Raw genomic sequence first — 21831 nt, 5'->3', positions numbered from 1 at the left:
ACGTAGCACTCTTATCATATGAATACATTATGATAACCTATACTACAGGCCGCATCCGGCCAGTGAACAATTTTCATCCGACCCGCAGACTAGGTAAAAATGTAAAAACCGATAATAAAATACGAATCAACTTATTTTTGCATTATAATATTATAATGTGTTAAAAAATATTTGCATGGCTATTTTGATGGTCCCAAAAATTTTTGAAATTCCCAATTTTACAGTCCAAAAATATTAATTGGTGACCCCTGATCTATAGTAAACGATGATCGTAAAGGTCATGACTTTCACAGTATAATGTACTCATATGATAAGAGTAGTTAACAATACGTTTTTGAAAACATAATGAATAATTACCATATAAGTCAGCGTTTAATACAAGTCATAATAATTTATACAAATGTATTCCACCACGTTAACAAATGGTGCGTTAAAATGGCGAGTAGCAAAAGGTGTGGGTTCGTACTGTGAAACTGGTGAGGATGCGTTAAAATGGTGCGGGAAGTAACTTAAAATGGTGCCAGGTTTTTCAAATGGTGAGGGAGTGCGTCCTTAGAATCAGCTTTTTAATCCCACTAACCATTTTATGTACAAGAAAAATAGAATGTCTATTGCATCTAGTACTTGGGTCGTTTTATCACTACATTGCAGTTAATGCGTAGCTTTTATAACTTAATCCACTTAATTTAGGAACTATCATAGTATTTTCCCCGATGTATAGGAATAATATTATTTTCCTTAATCTACTTTAACAGTTCTCGACCGAAGTGCAATAGCACAGTCATGAGCCAAATTAAGGGTGTCCTGAATTTATGAAAAGTATAGAGCATAGAGTTGAGTGTATCAAATTATTTTAAAACAGTAAAAGTGTGTTTGTTTGTAACTTATTACTTATAAGTTATCAGTAATAATTATTAAATAATTGTTTAAAATAAATTTCGGCTTATCAACCATGTCATTAGCATTACATATTTTAATAAAATAAATATTTTTGTTTGGGTTTGAAATCTAAGTTTACTTTATATTTCATAATTTTCAAAGTATCAAAAAAATTGAAATAATCATTGAAGAGTGCCTTAGATTTTTACAAAAAAAATACCCAACAGTGCATAAAGTGCAAAGTTCGCTAAAGATTAAGATTGTTAAGAATTGTCCATTGATCTAGTAAGTTCCTAACGAAAGTGATTTTTACTTATAGGTATCCATTACTCTTTTAAAAAGTATAATCCAACACATGTATAATTTTAATAAAAAAGAGCACAAATAGTGTCTTCGAAAGTTTTTTCTCAAAAATATTATTTCCAAGTATGTATTCAGACAATAAGTAGAAAGCTATAAGTCAATTAAACCTTATTCACAGATGCGTCTAAATAGTTAATATAAAAATGAATTTCCTTTCACTTTTGACGACATTGCAGCTAATACTATCCGATTAAACAAGAGTGACACCACTAATAAATATGTGACACTTCCAACTTGAATAATAAATAATAGTCTCATGAGTTATTTACCTATTCAAACTGCACAATGCACAAATGCGTCCACTGAAGTCTAAAAGCGACTCTGGTAGTCCGGTGTGCTTGGACACATATACGCTTCCTATCATTTGAAAATCAAAAAAACCGTTTTAAATAATGTAATAATATGAACGTGTGGTAAATGATTAGACAAATCTAAAGCTGATAAAATTAAAAAAAAATCTGAACAATTAGCAGAAGTTTTAAATAAAATAAAATATTTGAATTTCTCGGGTTCTCAAATTGTCATTATTCGATAAACCAAAATATTACTAACCTCATTTTTGATTATGATGACGGATTTATATTTTATTTTTATTGTTTTATTTACTCAGTTAGTTGTATAATATATACTATTATTTTGCCATTTTGCAAGTGATTATGTTTTCGTTTCATAAATTTCGTCATAAGTAAATACGATTACAACGATTGGTTTTATACATTGTCTATACAGTTATCGCCTATTTTAGGAACCAATTTCTTAATTAATTAATTAACTAATATTTTTTAAAATAAAATTTATACTGAATTTTAACACAGTATATTAAACAAAATAACTAACAGCAAATATAATATACACTTTGAGTACAAAATTCTCTTATAGTTAATTGCATATAGATTTTCACTTATAATAATTAGCACAAAATGAAAAAGTAAATGGCTTAACGCTATGATACTATTATGTATTTACAACAGATGATATTTGTGTTTAATATAATATGTTTTATAAAAATGTTTAGAAATGACAATGTTTCGATGTGTGCAAAATTTAAAATTTATACGTTTTGTCATTCTCAATAACACTTTAGATGTTAGAACACGAAAAACAATTTGACCAACTTAAGGATTTTGTGGATATTATTATTCCTGTATTGAGTTAAAATAATTTATACATATCATTTTTATTACTTTTTAAACGACAAATAAATAACGATTGCAATTATTGTAAAATATACATATTACACATGTTAACAAATGTGCATTTACTCAATAATAATTAAGTAACTAGTAGATATATAGTATACAATATATATATATAGTAGACAATAGGTTTAAACAAGTCCAATGCCTATTTAAAAGTTTTTTTAGCGTATTAAGTTCCAAGCTCGGACGATTGCTGTCCATCGTCCATGTGTCACTAGCTTACAATACTCAAATGATACTGCTCGTTACAGGTATGCCTGGAAAAAAGAACGTGATAACGTACGGCTGTTGCCCAGAACCGTACGTGGACATCACGTTTATCATAAAGATTAGACGGAGGACGTTGTATTATTTCTTCAACCTGATCGTGCCATGCGTACTCATATCGTCGATGGCTCTACTGGGCTTTACACTGCCTCCGGACTGTGGTGAAAAGCTTACACTAGGTAAGCACGTGATACCGAAATATGAAAAAAAAAAACACAAACATTTTATTACAGCGGACCGAGTAGAGTGTGGTTAGAAGTGATGTGATTTGTGTGTGGTGCGTGCTTTTTTGGTGTGATGGACAGTGAGAAGGAGATACGAATAGATGTGTTAAAAAATAAAAAATAAAAAAATATGAGATCGACTATTTGTTCTTCGCCGCTGAATAAACACAGACAATGGATACAAGGATTTTCAGACTATGTTAATAATAATACATGTAATCCACAGCAGCATAATAAGGACGTCATAATATCAGAGAGTGCCGGCTCGAGTATCTAATGGATTTATTTTCCCGATAGTCGTTAGATACTGAAGTGTGTGGTATACTTTTTTACTCGTAGCAACAATCAAATGGTTATGTGCTTTATGTTCACGTGTAAACGGTAATTCCAGCACGATCTTCAATGTATAGACAACAATTAATATATATTTGCTTAGGTTTGCACATTATTTATTTACCAACAACCACAATCACCACCGCCGTCTGACTATACAATAACTTACTTATACTGTGGAATTATATCGACATTTCGAAAGATTAATTCACAGACTAAATATAATGGTTTTCTGTATATTTGGTTTAAAATACAGTATATGTACATACGTACGTTTACACAAATAAATACATACATTTTGACAATTTTCACTTAATCTTACAGTACAATATTAAAATTTTCTTATAAAGTATAGTGTGTTCACTGTTCATTTCTAATATATTATTTTGTTTCAAAAATAATGATATTTAAAGTAATAGTATAAGAATTTAATCATATATTCTATTTCATATCTTTTAAAATTTCTATTTTTCATTACAGTAAAGTTAAAATTTTCTAATAAAGTATAGTGTGTTAATTCTAATATATTATTTTATTTAAAAAAATAATGAAATTTATACCAATAGTATGAGAAATTAATCATATATTATATTTTATATCTTTTAAAATTTCTATTTTTCAAGATTTAAGTACAGTTTTAACTTAAATTATATGAACATTCAAACAACTAGAAAGTCAATTAGGAGAAAATAATCAAAATGTTAATTTCAGAAATAACTATACTACTGTCACTAACAGTATTTCTGAATCTGGTCGCCGAGTCAATGCCAACAACGTCCGAAGCGGTTCCCCTTATAGGTAGGACTAAGCAAAATATCAACTTGCATGATGACATATGTCATTGTCATTTGATACTTGGAGGAACCACTTCGTTGGACAAGCAATACATTACTTACCTATATTCCATAATACTATTATATTATAAAATGCTATTAATGTCAGTCTGAAAACCATTTTATCAAATTTTAAATAAAACATTGTTTTATCAAAAAAATGTTCCCAGATGTATTTTTCTAGGTCATAAAAATAAATTGGTTGTTACAGGAGTGACCATCTTGCTATCACTGACAGTGTTCCTGAATTTGGTGGCGGAAACGCTTCCACAAGTCTCCGACGCGATACCCTTGCTAGGTACCATAAAATACCCTATTCCTCCCAAATAAAAATAAATCTTGTGACAGTTAGTGATGTTTACAATTTCATTTTATCTATCTATTTATATTTTGAATAGAATATACATTTTATATTGTTTACCATTTGAATGAAAAATAACAAGAAATCGTACAAAAACATAGTAAAATAAATAATAGATGATTTAAATTACTAAACTTTTATAAGAAATTATCATTTTCATTAAAAGCAAAACTAAAAATACATTTAAAAATACAAAACATTTTTATAGAATATTAGCATATTATTTTCTGTCTTATTTCGTTTGAAATAGTTTATCTGATAAACATTATTTACATTTAATTAAAAAAATCCATGTGTTAACTTTCAAAAAATGAATTTTATAATACTATCGAACATTGCTATAAATTAATTATTAGACTTGCATATTAACTTAACAGCTATATTATAATACTCTAATTTTAAAACTAATAAGTACATTATAAAAAAAACGTAATTCTCTTTTTAATTGATTTTGTACGATTTTTGTTTTATAAAAATAAAACACCAGAGGCCGAGCCGTATATTTGGAAAAGCTTATATTATACCTACCCACCTACTCATTTCACAACAATAAATAATAAATAGTTCAATAAAACACTTTAATACGGCTTTGCCTTGGTGTACCTACTATACTCCATTTGATTCTTTCGCTCGAGTGCTTTTTCTCACTTCACTTTTCTCTCTTTTGTTATTGTTTTAGACATTTTTTACATATTTATTTTTGTTTTGTTCTTTGAACAATAATAATTGTGTGTCTTTTTGCATATTAATATCGATGTGAATTTGCAGTTTGTGATTGTATTTGTTTGCCTTTTCTGATCAATTAAAAAAAATAGGCATAAAATTAATAAAACAAAATAATACAGCTTGTGATACCAGATAAGACGTCAACTATTTCATGTTTTTTTTTTTCAAAAGTTTAATTTATTAGAATAAATGTAACTAATTTTTACAGAAAATAAAAAATACGATAATTTATGAAGTACCGTGAGTTTATATAAATTAATAATTTAATAAGTATAATTAAATTTATATAAGTATTTTAAACGAAATGTATTAATATCGTAATACTTAAAACAATTACTATGTTCAACAAAACATAATAATGTTATATTTTTTATGTGATAAGTTTTAAATATAAATTAAAAATTAAAAATATTTATTGGTGTTATGAAGAACAAATTCGTTTGACGAGGAATATATAAAATGAATGTTAGTAAAATTATTATTATTTCCATTCAATATTTTTATCTTAAGGTTAAGATAATGAAACCGTAATGAATTTAAATATAGATTAAGGAATATCATAGATTAATAATAATAATAATAATATGTACTCACATCATTAGTAACCTTTTAAGTTATTGTGGTTCCAAAAACTGGTTACTTTTAACGTTATTTGTGTTACAGGTGTCGCAATACTGCTTTCACAAGTAGTTTATCTATTGCGGTTGGCAGAAGTGTTGCCAGAATCCTCTGACGCTGTACCCTTGTTAGGTTAGAGTTTACCATATTGACAGACACACTTCTTTTAACAACTCACTCATTTTTCTTAATTCTCTGTGTTCTAACAGTTTTCTTATATTTTTGGTTTGTAACTTATTCACTTATTTCGCATCGGGTGTGACAAGTATTCCAATGTATGATAACTTTTTTTTTTAATTAACTTAATAACAAATCATGTAAAAGAAACTCATTTGTTACATAATTTATTTTACTGAAAATTATCTTATAAATAAATGTGACACTAACACGTATTAAAAAAATGCAATATTATAATGTATAGCGCGATTAAAAATTAACAAGGGTTGGGCATTAATGAGTTAAAAAGTTAAAGTTAAGTTACTTTTACCAAGTTTCTTAACGAGTTACTTTTATTTTCATAAGTAACTTCTAACTTAACGAGTTAACTTGTTTATTTTTCCTAATAAAATTTCATAAGTTTATTTGTTTTTTTGGATTTTATAATTTATTGAAGTATGTAAGAAGTACTTACTAAGTACCTACTATGATTAATACAATTACATGCATGTTTTGAAAATACTAAGACTTCCATTATATTGTGTTGTTTGTTAGACTTTAATAAAAAGTTATGATTATTAACTTTATTTTCTAAAAAGAAAATTAACTTATTTTCAACTAATTTAAGTTACATTTTTAAAATAACTTTTAACTTTTAACGAGTTAGATAAATAAAGAAAATATAACTTTTAACTTAAAATCCCCCGTTCGGATCTCCGGGTGGGGACTACAAGAGAGGTAAGAGATGTTAAGGGTGTTAGGGATGCGAAGGAATATAAACGAATAGCAACTTGGAATGTAAGGACTTTATTACAATGTGGGAAACTGGAGAATCTGAAAATAGAAATGGACAAAATGAAAGTAGATATTTTGGGAATATCAGAAATGAGATGGCCAAAGTCAGGAGACTTTTGGAGCGGAGACTATAGAATAATATATACAGGTGCATCAGAGAAGAAACCTGGCACAGGAGGAGTAGGGTTTATAATGAATAAAACTTTAGGAAAAAAAGTTAAAGGCTATATACAATATGACGATAGAATCATTCTAGTCAAGTTCCAGACGAAACCGAAAGACACAATAGTAGTTCAAGTGTATATGCCGACATCAAATAGTAACGATGAAGAAGTGGAAGAAGTATACGAGAATATAGATAAAATAATCAAAAATGTTAAAGGGGAAGAGAATCTAGTAGTAATGGGTGATTGGAATGCCGTTGTAGGGGAAGAAAAAGTCAATAACGTAACAGGCGCCTATGGGTTGGGAAAGCGAAATGAAAGAGGAGAACGATTATTAGAATTTTGTGCAAAACATAACTTAATAATCACAAACACCTGCTTCGATCACCACCGAAGAAGAAGGTACACGTGGAAAATGCCTGGAGACATAAATAGGTATCAAATAGATTACATCATGGTTAAGAACAGATTTAAAAATCAAGTAAAGGAAAGTAGAAGTTACCCAGGAGCAGATATAGATAGCGACCACAATCTAGTAATGATGAAATGTGAACTTAAATTTAAAACAATAACGGGTAAAAAGAAAGAAATAACGCAATGGAAAATTAAAAATCTGAGAGATAGAGAAATAAGCAAAAAATATAATGAAGACACTAATGGTGTAATTATTGAAGAATCCCAAAATATTAAAGAAAGATGGCAGAACTTGAAAGACACAATTACATTGGCTGCAACGAAAACTCTAGGAAATAGCAACAATACAGCGAGGAAGGAATGGATTACGATGGAAATAGTCAACATGATAGAGGAAAGAAGGAAATACAAGAGTTCGAGCAGTATAGATGGGCAGGAAAAATACAGAGTACTGAGGAATCTAATTATTAGGAAATCAAGGGAAGCAAAAGAAAAATATTTAGAAGAAAAGTGTAGTGAAATAGAAACCCTCATGAAGACAGGAAGTAGTGACGAAGCATATAGAACGGTGAAAATGTTTTTTGGTCAGCATAAACCTCGAGCAGGGGGAATAGAAGATAACAACGGAAGAATGCTATACGAACAAAATGATGTAGCGAAAAGATGGAAAGAATATCTAGAAATCCTATACAAGGGGGAAACACTTAGGGAAAATGAAACCATCGAATCAATCGAAGAAGATAAATCTGAAGAAGGTGACGAAGATGACGAAATAGACCCAATTATGAGAGAAGAGTTCGATAAAGCTTTACGGAACCTGAAGAATAAAAAAGCAGCAGGAATCGATGGATTACAAGCGGAGCTTTGGAAGGAGGCGGGAGAAAAAGTCAAAACGGAATTATTTCAAATTATCAAAGTCATATACGAAACAGGTGAATTACCGGAAGATTACGTAAAGAGCCTTATTATCCCCATCCCAAAGAAAACAGCAGCAAAGAAATGCGAAGAATACCGTACTATAAGTTTGCTATCCCATGCCTCTAAAATACTAACAAAGATTATCTTCAAACGTATCGAAGGGAAGATAGAACAATCGCTGACAGAAGACCAGTTTGGGTTCAGAAGGAATATGGGAACAAGGGAAGCAATACTGGCGTTAAGGATAATCATTCAAAAAAGGATTAGAAAAGATAAACAAACGTTTATAGCTTTTGTGGATATCGAAAAAGCTTTTGATAACGTGAACTGGAAGGTCATGTTTAAAATGATGAAAAGATTAGGGATAAAATACACAGATAGGAAACTTCTGTATAACCTATACAAGGATGAACTCGCAGTTATAAGGATCCAAGATGCAGAAGAGGAAGCAAAAATAAACAGAGGAGTGAGACAAGGTTGTACATTATCTCCAATTATATTCAACGCATATATCCAAGAAGCAGTATATATGATAAACGAAAATGCCAAGCTAGGGATTACGATTAACGGACAAAAAATAAGTATGCTACGTTTTGCTGATGACATAGCTTTAATTGCGGACAGCAAGAAAGATCTGGCTCAACTAATTAATGCTATGGATAAAACATTTGGAAAAGAACTGGAATTGAGAATAAATATGAAGAAGACAAAAGTACTGGTATGTGAAAGGAAAATAATACAAAAATACAGATAAAAATACGAAATCAAACAATAGAACAAGTAGATGAGTTTACATACCTGGGAAGCACAATCAGCAAAGATGGAAGAAACAGAATTGAAATTATAAAACGTATCTGTCAAGCCAAAATAGCCTTTAACAAAAAGAAAAATATATTTACATCAAGAAACATGAGTCTGAAAATAAGAAAGAATATGTTAAAGACGTATGTATGGAGCATTGCCCTGTACGGGTGTGAAACCTGGACAATAACAGCGGAGGAAAAAAGAAGACTTGAGGCGTTTGAAATGTGGTGCTATAGAAGGATGCTAAGGATAAGCTGGGTGGATAGAGTAACCAATGTAGAAGTACTGGAAAGACTATCAGATGGAAAGTCACTATGGAATAACATAGTCAGAAGGCGAAATGAATGGATAGGCCATATCATAAGACACGAAGGATTGTTGAAATCGATAATAGAAGGAACAATAGAGGGAAATAACCGTAGGGGTAGACCAAGATTGGAATTCATTCAACAGATAATAAAGGACCAAGGATGTAACTCGTATGTGGAAATGAAAAGGAAGGCAGACAGGAGAGAAGACTGGAAGATGGCTGCAAACCAATCTACGGATTGAAACCATAGAGAGAGAGAGAACTTAAAACTAAACTTGCATTTTTCTATATTAACTTAACTTAACGAGTTAAAACAATTAGTTAACTTGACCAGCCTTACAAATTAAATTATGAATATACTTATAACTAAAAAAATATAACTCTATCTACTAATTAACTCTTAAAGCCTTTAAAGAGTATATCACTCTTCCTATTGTTACATACTTACATAAGTACATATACAAATACAATGGACGTTAACAATTAATAAGTTAGATGTAGTACCTAAAACAACTTACAAAACTATGATCAATAATAATTAGAGAAAACTGTGAGTTAGGAATATATGTCAGAATTGAAGAACAGTTGTGAAATAACGAAATAACTAATAAGGCAAACAAATTGTCCTCGAACTTGAAGTGTTGAGAGTTTATGTTTTCAGTTATTCTATTTCACGTTGTTCAATAAATTAATATATCTTAAATGTTAAAACTAGCAAAATGTAAAACTTCTTTCTACCTATGTCAAATATTCAATATTAAAAAGCCGATATATACTATTAAACATTTGGAGTAATTATACTTAAAAATAAATTAGATATGTACACAAAAAAGATCATAACAAAATCAACTGATTTCTAGTTTCACTTCAATTTAAAGCTATCATTAAAACATATTTGAATTCACAATTTATTAGAATACATCACATTTTGTTTACAACATTTTTACTAACATATTCCAGAATATTTTAAAACGCAGTGATAAATTTTAAAATTATAAAATTATTCTTTTTACCGCGAAATAATAATGAAAAATAATAAAATAGTTATTATTACCTAGTGAATATTTTCATTTTCTATAATTTTTCTAATATCTACCACATCACATAATTTTTAGATGTCTTAGTTGATAATTTAATATTGACTTTTTTTCAAATTACCTACATATTTATTATCAACTTAATATTTTCATAATTTCAGAGCAGTTTTTTTTTACACGCATTAATACTATATCTCTATAAAATGTATAATATCTGAGCAATTTGAAAAAAAAGATTAAAATAGAATAGAATTAATTAATTATCACACGTATATTAGATTCCAATTAAAGTTCTCAAATCTAACCACAAAATTAAAATTGTAGCACTTTGAGAAATCTAGTTTTTACAAAATACAAGATTATTTCCCTATATTATTCACATTTTTTTTTCAAAATCAAAAATTAAATATTTAAATAAATGAGATAAATCTAGATAACTGATATTTAGCTTAATGATAATACATAATATTTATTCTAAAATGTATTCTTACTAATTGATGATATAATAAAAAAATAATATATTTAAAAAAAAGACAATATTCAAATATTTTAATATAAATGCTTGGAATACAACATTTTGTACTTTGTGATTAATCTATGAAAAATAACTATATTATATTTAGTTCAACGTTTCCATAAAGATCTAAAACTAGAAAACAACAATTAATTGATTATACTTTGATAATTTGATTTAAAAATATTATTTTTGAAACAATTTTATCGCCTTAAATTTTGATATTTTACTCATACTATGATTATTATTAAAATTTTTAAATATCTATGAATAATCACCAAAAAAATATTAATTTGCGCAAAATATAATTTATTATATTTTAATAATTTATCTAATATATTAATTAATACAATCTATATAACTATTAATAATGCTAAATAATAAAATAAATTACACAGTATTAAGTGTATCAAAACTTTGTCACACCCTGTTTCAGTCAGTTATTACATACGTAATATTATATATTATTATTTTATACCATATATTATACACTCTTGTATTAAACTTTCAGTCAGCTTCTATTATAAAATATATACTTTTTTTTACTGTCTTCTATGGTTTTTTGCTATTTTTACTACTAACAATTTGTACATTTTTGCATGCCAATAAAAATAAGTATAATACATAGAACGCAAGATACCTAATTTAAACTAAAAATTTGCTCGCCCATCTTGAACACTTTTATACATAAATTTACCAATATTTATAATTATATTTTGACATAATATATGTTAATATTTCAGTGTTAATATGCTTGGGTTAAAATAAATAAATATTGGAATTTTCCTTTAAATTGTAGAAAGTATAAAAAAGTCAAAAGGATTTATTAATCTTGAAAACACCACATAACATATTTAATAGGTGACCCGTAATTTATTTTATTTTTTTTATTATTCACCATTAAATATGTTTCTCCGTGTGTTTTTACGTTTGATTTTTAACGTTTTATATGGCATTCGTCTAAAAGCATCTACTGTATCTAAATACATAACATCTTTTAGAAAATATGTAACATAATTCATATGGAAGTTAGTTTTTTCTCTATGAAAAAGTGAAAACCATAAAGAATTAAATAAAACATCAAATATAGCTTTGTATTGCATAATAAATTTACCTACAGTTTTTATTAAAATTTCAAAACCACAATTATTGTATAATATACTATTTATTCATTTTTTTTTTTTTTTTTAATTTAAAAAACTTTTTTATCAACTCATTAGTTTTCTAAATTGAATTTAAATAAGCATATAGTAATTTTTTGTTTTGATAAACAAACTGTTCTCTAAGTCATTCATGTATACCTAAAATGTATTATTATTATTATTATTATTTATTTATTTATTTTATTTTTTTTGATATTTCGCTATTAGTTTGATTTCCACTGTTTTAAATTATCATATTAAGAGAACATTTTAAATTTAAACATCTTGCAGATCCAAAAATATGTTTTAGTAAAGACATTTTAAAAGACAGTAAAATATTGAAGATAATTAAGTAGTTGAGTGAAAATTATTAATTATGACTTGATTAGCTATGGCCTCTAATATTGCTGGGAAATAAATCAATAATTTTAAGTATTTTATTTTTATAATTTTATATTATATATTAACACTAAATTATAACATATCCTAATCTAACACATTAAAATTTTCTGTACTTAAGTTTATTTGACATTTGTAATACATATATATTATACACATAGGTAGGCACCATAATATGACTGTAGTTAAAGTTACCACTAAATATATCCTTAGAGACATTATGTTTTGAATACGATGTTACGAGGTTTACTAAGTATAGCAACTCATATTTAATTTGAATTCATTATTAAAAAAAAATATATTTATTTTATTAAATATGAATACATTAAACTTTTATATAAACGAATAAAAATATATTATTTAAACGAAAACGATTCATCAATTTAAGATTTTTTTTCCATTAATAATACATTAAGTTATTCATTTTTGTAATGAATAATACTTCAAAATATTTTAATTTATTTTAAGCTATCTATATCATGAAATATTCACACAATTGTGTGATATGTAAATCGACTAAGTTATGTATGATTGTATGATGTTTTTGGTAAAAATTAATTCAACCAACCAATTTTAAAGAAAATACTAAACATTTAAAACAATATGATATACAATTATATTGTTATTATATTATTTTCTTATAAATCTGAAAAAAACTGATTAACCTATTTATTTCGTTCAGAATTATTTTTAATATACAATATTTTATCATCGATTTAAAATTTAACACATTCATGAGTCATGACAGTGAGCTACTCAATGAGGTACAATAAAGATTTGCTCTACAGCAGTCGACTGGATAAATTCATTGAGTTTATTTAAAATTTAATTTTCTTAGGAAAATAATTAAATAATTCGATATTTTTAATTATTTTTTAGAACCCCTAAATAAATTAGAACACAAAAGCATCCATAAAGGTTATATTTCAAAACAAAAGTTAATTATTCAGAAATCAAAACCCAAAATATTTTACTGAAATATGGGTCAGTAAACTATTTTACAATTCTTGGTATAGGTACTTTCCTTTAATTAAACACAAGTTTTCTCTACAGGCACTATTATATCATAATAAGGGATATATTATACATAAAAATTACATGTTAATATACTCATTACCTACACACACTTTGGTAAAGGTATTTCAAATATGCTAACGTCACTTTAATGTAAATACATTATACTACATTAATGGTAGGTACATAAGTACATAACAATAAGTTTAGCGTTTTCTGTGTATAATTATGAAACTCGTGACCTTATCACCAAATTACATGATACTAACCAGTAGGGTACTACTGTATACTCGTATTACATTTACGATTGTACGATTTATTATTATATTATATTCATTTCGAATGTTTGAAAATTATTAAACGTCATAATACCGTAGTAGTTATCTAATGAAAAATCAATAAATTATAAATTAACATAACCCTGTTACCGTAATAGATAATAATAAATTAATATCATTGGGTACATGGAAAAAACCTTTACGTGGTGCACCCGAGGCAACGTTTTTAACAGCTAATTTTTCCAAACACAGGCACGCACACTTGTCTATGTGCCCTCTTACTGGCACGAGAAAAAAAAATTAATAAGCATTAGGTAGGTACTCAAAATTATCAAAAACTTATGATAAACAAATTTATAGTAACCAAATATTAATTAATGATCATAATATTTTTATTAGGTATATATTTTTAATAAAATATGCTAAGAATTCTAAGATAATGCACTTATAATACAAACACAAAGTATTTTCATTTTATATAATACTAATTTTTCAAAAATTAACGAGTTTGTTTATTTTTAGATACTGTTTAATAGAGTTATACGTGTTAAATAAATATGAAAAAATTAAAAATCGTTTTAAGTTAAATACTACAACAGTAAAACAAGTAGGTATTATAACATTCCTTAAAGATTTATTTTTTTACTAAAATTTAAAGATTCCAACTATTAAAGATCATAAAGATTTAATAACATATATATTTTTATTTAAATCGAATAATAACAAGTTTAGATTAATATTAATAACAAATACAAACAAATAACAATGTACTCCAAATACTTTATGTTTATGAAATTCTGTATACAATTTTAAAATCATTTTAAGTTAAGTTTTATGGCAAAATTATATTTTATTTTTATTTATTTATATACTTTTCTTATCTAAAAGTATTTATTAAAAGTTTTAAGAGATCTTAAGAAATGTATTAGAATTGTATAAATTATGCTTACCTAAAACATTATAACAGATATTTGTTTTTATAACATATAAAGCTACTATCATGAATAAATTACCTGAATAAATAATTTTTCGAGTACTAAATAGTAAAATATCAAACATGAACACTTATCTTTAATAAACCTTTATAGTCATAGTTATTTAGTTTCCTAATAATTTTTTATTTCATTTTTATTTAACTGGCATCAAAATTAGAAATAATATTTTATGTTTAAAATTATTTGATCATTTAAACATTTTTTTGACGTGGCTATATCTAATAAGATTCTGACTCGATTTTTTTATAATCATAATAAAGAATCTTTTAATATATGTGTACTTACCTAATTTAAAAAAAAACCCTTGGAAAACTGGGACTCAAGACTCATAGGTTGATTGACTTAGTTATGTCTCTAGACAGATTTGATAAAAATAAACCATAATATATATTATCATTTAAAATAGCGTAAATACGGGATAATAGAGAGACCTATAGTGATAGAAATATAGAATCAATGATCTTTAATAAATTAATGAACTGAAGAATAAAGTATTAACTATAGTAAATAATATATGAGTAGATTTTCGAACATTATATTAAAAGTTTTGTATGCTAAAATTATTACGTTGTTTGACCCCCCCTGGTTGAAAAAATTGGCCTTAATGGAGATAAGTTATTAAATTATTGAACAAAACCAAACTTTATTTTAGGAATTAAGTTATGTGAGAAGAACTAATCAAATATTTGTTTTAAAATTATGTTTTTGAAAAAAAAATTATTTTATAAGCGCTCTTTTTTCTCAGAGGGGGTACCCTAAAAATTTCAACTTACACATTTCAAATCAAACTTAGTAAGTAAGTATATATTCTGCAGAAGGGATTATAGTTATATTTTTAGTTTAAGTTATTATAATAAGAAGAAAATAAATTACGTGGTTCATTGTATAATATTTATTTTTATGATCAATACTTTTGTCTGTCAATATATTAGCGTATATTAATCAATTTTTTTCTATAATTGAAGAAATTATTCCATGTGAAAAGGGAACTAAGCGCCATAATAAAAAAACTCCCTTGACAATTATGGATATAATTTCTATAACTTTCATGAATATTTGAATGATTTTTTTTTCATAATAATTTTAGGCTTCATGTCTGTGAAAAACTGTAAGCTAATACGTGACTAGAGTTACCAGTTACGTTATAATATTATGGAATCTGGCACACATGTCACGCAGTTTTATCTTCTCATAAAACCTTTAACTATAATATATATTATATACGTCATGTAACGAATAAACCACGAAAGTGAATTTGGCTTAAGTTGATATCCATTATGTGACATAAACGCTCTTACATTCCTCTATTTTTTATTGAATTTATACCTGTCGTTTTTCCTGCATAACACTAATAATTATTTATGTTACACGTTTAGCTTCACGTTTAATATGATTTAGAATTTTTATTATTTTGACGTCCTAGTCTAACACAGGCTGTATACAATAAAAGTTTTAATGAACTCAACATTTAAATAATTCTTAAAATATATATATTTAAATAAAAAAATGTTTTAACTAAAATTTAAAAAGCATTTAAACCAGTTTCGAATGAAACATTAAATAATGATATTTTGTAGTTGATACATACTACCTCACTCCAAGTATCAACTGATCTGACGAGGAAATAATAATTGAGTATTAAAAAATACATACATTTATTTAATTAAAAACTGATATAAATGTTTAGCTTAATATATTGCCGGCGTCATACAAAAATTAGTTTAATGATAATTTTTATAATTTTATTTATAAATTTTATATTTCTATAACCCCGTAAAATTATTTTTACACTTGATCGCTTTTTGTATTATAGCATAGTGACTTAATTAATGTTATACAAAAAGTCTTCAAGCAAAAAAAATTTCATAAAAATATGGGATTTTAAAAAGTTAAAATTACAAAAATTTTCATTTTTCTACTTTTTGAATGTCGGCGACGATGTATTTACATATTTATGTTTTATTTTGTGTGTATTTTTTTAGTATTTTTTATTTAGTATCTTTATTTTCCTTGTGGCATTATAGGTAGGTATGCAAGTAATATTTTGATTTAATCATATAATTTGTATGATTTATATAAATTTGTAGAATGTAGGTAATAGAAATAATCGTTGATAATAAAGTATAATAAATGCTTACTTAAAGAATTTAATTTTCAAAATATTTTTTAAAAAAAATTTAGTGCGTACCAAAATAAAATATGTATGTCTCTATAATAATGTATCATTTTTAAACCCTTTAAATTAATTTAGCAAAATAGTGTTAAAAATATTATATTTTAACTGCATAGATTATGAATAAAATCAATTTCAATATTTTTATAACATTCTTAATTTTTATAAATGAAAGTATGAAACATATTTTTTAATAATTTAGAAACAATATCAGCACTCTACCTCAAATAAATAAATGATAATTATGTATATGTTTATTATAATATTAATATACATATATGTATATATTAGTTGTATAGTTCAGTACCTACGTTTGTCAATTTATTAATAATATAATAACAGAAAACTCTACCTTTATTTTAAATATATTTTATAAAATGCTAAAACATAATTTATTCTTTTGCATAGTTGATAAAATGTTATATTATTATAATAATTTTATAACAGTTGTCTTCTAAAATAATATCTAGTACCTACCGAAAGTGATAAGTATCCACATTTCACATCTTTAAACAAGTTAATAGACCCTAAATATTATTAAATAAGAAAAATTTTCATCACCGAAATTGTTAGCCATTTTTATATTTTTACTATTAATAAAAAAGGTACGCAAATAAAATAAAGCCAATTGTTTAATTTCACGTAAAATTAAACAAATTTCCTGAAAAAAAAAAATATTTAATTGACAATAATAATTGTTCAGCACTAAATTAATGTTAAGTCATACTTTGTAGTGAATATAAATTATTCATTACATTTCAATTATAATATACAATATATATATTACATAATTGATTATGTTCATTGTATTTATCACAATTTTACTAATGAAATAAAAAAACTAGACTTTTATGAAATGAAAGTTGTGTACATGTAAGTTCTATAGACTTAATATAGAACCTTTTTTAATTTACATTATAATTATATTAAATTACTTTTACCTAGGTATTGTTTTTTGAGAAAGTAATAATACATAGTAATAGTTTTAAAAGGAAAATGATTTCTTTTTTATTTATAAGAATTAGTTTTAGTTTCTTCATCTTATTGCGTGCATACACAAATAATAGATAAGCATGATTTCTTTTTCTTTATTTTTTTTTTCATCTTAATAACTATAATGCTTTACAAAATCATTTCTACATTAATACAAAAATATACAAACATGTCATTATGTCATTTTGTCATGTTATACTTTAAAATTCTTTAGTGCACTGATGATTCATCTAAAACATATTATTTCGTTAAGGAATGATCTAGTCCTCAGTATAAATATTAAAAATTAAAAAAAAACTAAATAATACAATTTTCCTTAGGTACCTACTTCAATTGCATCATGTTTATGGTGGCTTCGTCGGTAGTACTCACATTGGTGGTGCTCAACTATCATCACCGAACAGCTGACATACATACAATGGGACCATGGGTAATTTGTGTGTTAATATTCTTTATTTTGTTAAATTTAATATTTAAAACACCATAAAAATGGAATGACATTTATATAAACACTGGTGCATTCCATTATTAAAATATAAATTTTATGGATTTAACGTCATGTTTAATAAATATTGTCAGCCAGAAATTCCTTACATTAATATAAAATTATTAAGGAACTTATTGGTAGGCAGGTATATTAATTTAGCAATAAGTATTTTAACCTAACCAATTATGCCACCATGTTGTATACGATCATCGATAATTGTTACTATTATAATAAATTATAACTTTCAATTATTTTTTTATAGGTTAAGTGTTTTTTCCTCCTATGGTTGCCATGGATCTTATGTATGCAAAGGCCAGGTAAAGACATATCGTTCAAAGCCATCAGAAGTAGATATACAGATCGAAGAGGTATAGAACTCCGAGAGCGATCGTCAAGAAGTTTATTAGCAAATGTTCTTGATATCGGTAAAGTAGTTATTGTATTTATATATATTGCTAAATTTCTTAATTTTAATTACAAAATGTATTAAATATTCACTAATGCAAAACGTGTTTCACGTGGTTACATACTCACATATATACATATACAAACATCAAATCAAACTAATAACTATGTAGTTGATACTGTAACAATAAAAAAAAGATTCCCAAACTTCTGATATGATAATATGGAATAAAATTACGTTTATAGTATCATAATCATGATAATACCGTCAAATATTTATAGTAAAACGTATTATTTACTTATTTTCGTTAAAAAATATTCAAATAAATAGAAGATGCAAAAAAATATTTACAGAATATACATAATTAGATGAAAATATAATCCAACTGCCGAGCCCATTGATAACTACTTAAAAAAAAAAACTTAAATTAAAGTTTTAGATACGTATTTTTATTAGGTACCTACACAATTAAATGAAAAGAAAAAAGTGAAAGTTTCAATAAAAATATTACATCATTATAATAAAATTTAAGTTATAGAGATATATTTTTTTTTATTGTGAAAGAAGTGTTTAAAATAAGTAGAAAAGCTTTGCCAAGTTAGTTAGTTATCTTTTGATGTTTTTTAAGCTTTTGAAAGTACTTACAGTAAAATAATTTCAGTTTAAGTTTTAAAAAAATAATACATGCAATTTTATAATGCATATTTTGGTTTTGAACATTTTTGTAAAACTTCTCACAAACTATACAAGAATGGTGATATTCTAAATTTAAATAACACCTAGCTGAATACAAAAAATTAAAATTATAAATAGTAAATACTATTAATGAAGTATGTTAATCTAAAAGATTTTAAGATTTTTTCCCGAAAATGTTCACAACTTTATTAGTATTAACAGTTCCTATTTTACGTGACTCCCCAGAGCGTGCATTTTACAAATTAAAATTAATGAATTCACATTTTAATAAGTGTAATTAAATTTAAAAAAAATTAATAAATACCTTGAAAAAACTAATCCACTTATGATTATCCATATAACTATGATAACTATTGCTAGAGAAAATCTCAGCATACAAAAATATCATGTATAATTTAACACTGTTACAACTGTAAAATTTACTTCGATATCGTATGATAAGAAAAATCATGAGTTATGAAAAATTTGTATTAAAATATATTCAATCTTTAACTGTATAAATCAAAAATAACATAGATTTTTATATAAGAAATAATTTGCAATTTCAAAATTTAAGCGTCTCAAACGGTTGTGAAAAATAAAATATTGTGGCAATGTATTTTCGATACTTTTTAAATTCTATATATATATACAACTTATATCTCACGGTGATGTTTTTTATTATCAAGATTCTAGACTCTAAAGCAACGATCCTCACTTGGATATTAGAAAGGGCTAAATGAAATTTTTGAAAACTACTTGAGGGCCGCATACATTTTTAACGATAATAATCAAAAATATAAGAATGTACCTATAACTGTTTACTAAATTTTTCGGATAATAATAAAATGAGACAGGATGTTTTGCTAGGAAAGGGTGTTGTTGGGAAATAGAGAATTAAAATTAATTGGTTACTCGCAGAATTAAACATTATATCGACAACATGTGATAAAATACAAACGGGCAATAAGCGAGATAACGGATAAACTGTTCTTACAAGATTACGCGGTGGAAATGAATAAAATCGTAATCGTAGGTAGGTACCTATTTTTCTGTCCAACTGGTAATTCAATATAAGTTATAAATAGAAAGATAAAATAAATAAAAACAATAAGATAAGATAAAAAACGACTATAAGATAAAATCATTTTATTCACTGTTTATAAAATTTTGGGTCTTAGAATGTACAATTTAATTTTAGTGGGGGCCGCGGTAGTAGAGATCGCTGCTCTAGAGTGTATAATATCTTACATTTATACATGTAGGCGATTTAAAGAAACTAAAAATATCTGACATTAATTATATACCAAGTTTGATTTAATTTTTTTAATTCCAACTTAAAATGTTATTTCCAATAAACTTTACAGTTAATCTTTAGGTAGGTATATAAACTTCAACAGTTGGGCTGCCTATAAATTATTAAAATAATTGTCTTTATTTTAGATTAAAACAGTATTATACCAAATATTAACTTTGAATGCAATAATTGTATATACGAAAGTTGTTAGAAATTGTTATGAGATTTTTTATTGCCTAATATTATAAAAAAAAAAAATTGGTCCATAAAATCATATAAAGAGATACTGAATATAAATAAAGTATTCTACATTATATTTTTGAATATTAAATTCGTTCATTTAAAAACGTGATTTAGGTTGGTTACAAAAAGTAACACGTGCATGAAACAATCGCATTTTTTTTTTAAATAGCAACAGGTATTTTCAACGTCAGATTTGGATAAATAAATTTTGAGTCTAAAACCAAAAGCGATTGAATACAATAACGAGTTAGATTCAATTTAAATGAATTGGCACAATTTTGTAGTTTCTATTGTGTAATTTGAAAAAAATTGAACTCCAATATCTGTCTAATAAATTGTTTAAAATTTAGCTCAACATTCTCAGTAGCCGTACCACCTTTGAGTATAGGTAAACAAATACGGGAAATCTCATGGAAATTCGTCAAACTACGGGAACATTCAAAAATTTAAATTAAAACATCAATTCGTTGTCATTCGGTCGATTTTAATTTTAGATCCAAAATAAAGAGCAAAATTACTTATTCTATCCATCGGGTATTACTACACTATATATATTTTTACATAAAAAAATCGATGTTTATAAACCGACATAATATTATTCCTAGTACTTTATTTCGTCTTTTAAAATTAAAAACGCGCTTTGCCGTTAGCTATTTACAGGAATGTAACAATTCACAGAAATTATAGGAATTATAATAGCGTTCCGCGTTAAAATCATTGATCTGAACAGCGTGTGCTCGACGTCGGATCCGAGCGCTGCGCCTAATACAATTTGACGTTGACGCGGAATCCTGCCGACGCACAAACTTCATGT

At 25.9% G+C, this 21831-nt stretch overlaps 1 protein-coding gene across 4 annotated transcripts in view; it reads left to right on the top strand.

The window, feature by feature from the left end:
* LOC114132690 (acetylcholine receptor subunit alpha-type acr-16-like) overlaps positions 1-21831 on the top strand; it is a 198802-nt gene that overhangs the window by 170219 nt on the left and 6752 nt on the right. The window contains exons 7-10 of one of the 4 annotated variants that reach the window (XM_050200973.1): positions 2693-2887; positions 5849-5935; positions 18230-18339; positions 18659-18821. In XM_050200973.1, coding sequence (XP_050056930.1) covers positions 2693-2887; positions 5849-5935; positions 18230-18339; positions 18659-18821 — 555 coding nt within the window. Of the gene's footprint in view, positions 1-2692; positions 2888-3976; positions 4064-4309; positions 4397-5848; positions 5936-18229; positions 18340-18658; positions 18822-21831 lie in introns of all 4 variants that reach the window. The other 3 variants (XM_027998223.2, XM_050200972.1, XM_050200974.1) reach the window with 3 other exon arrangements.

Source organism: Aphis gossypii, chromosome 2 (assembly GCF_020184175.1).
Source record: "Aphis gossypii isolate Hap1 chromosome 2, ASM2018417v2, whole genome shotgun sequence".
NCBI classification, from domain to species: domain Eukaryota; kingdom Metazoa; phylum Arthropoda; class Insecta; order Hemiptera; family Aphididae; genus Aphis; species Aphis gossypii.
The sequence above is the reverse complement of the archived record's forward strand: the minus strand, read 5'-3'. Positions and strand labels throughout refer to the sequence as shown.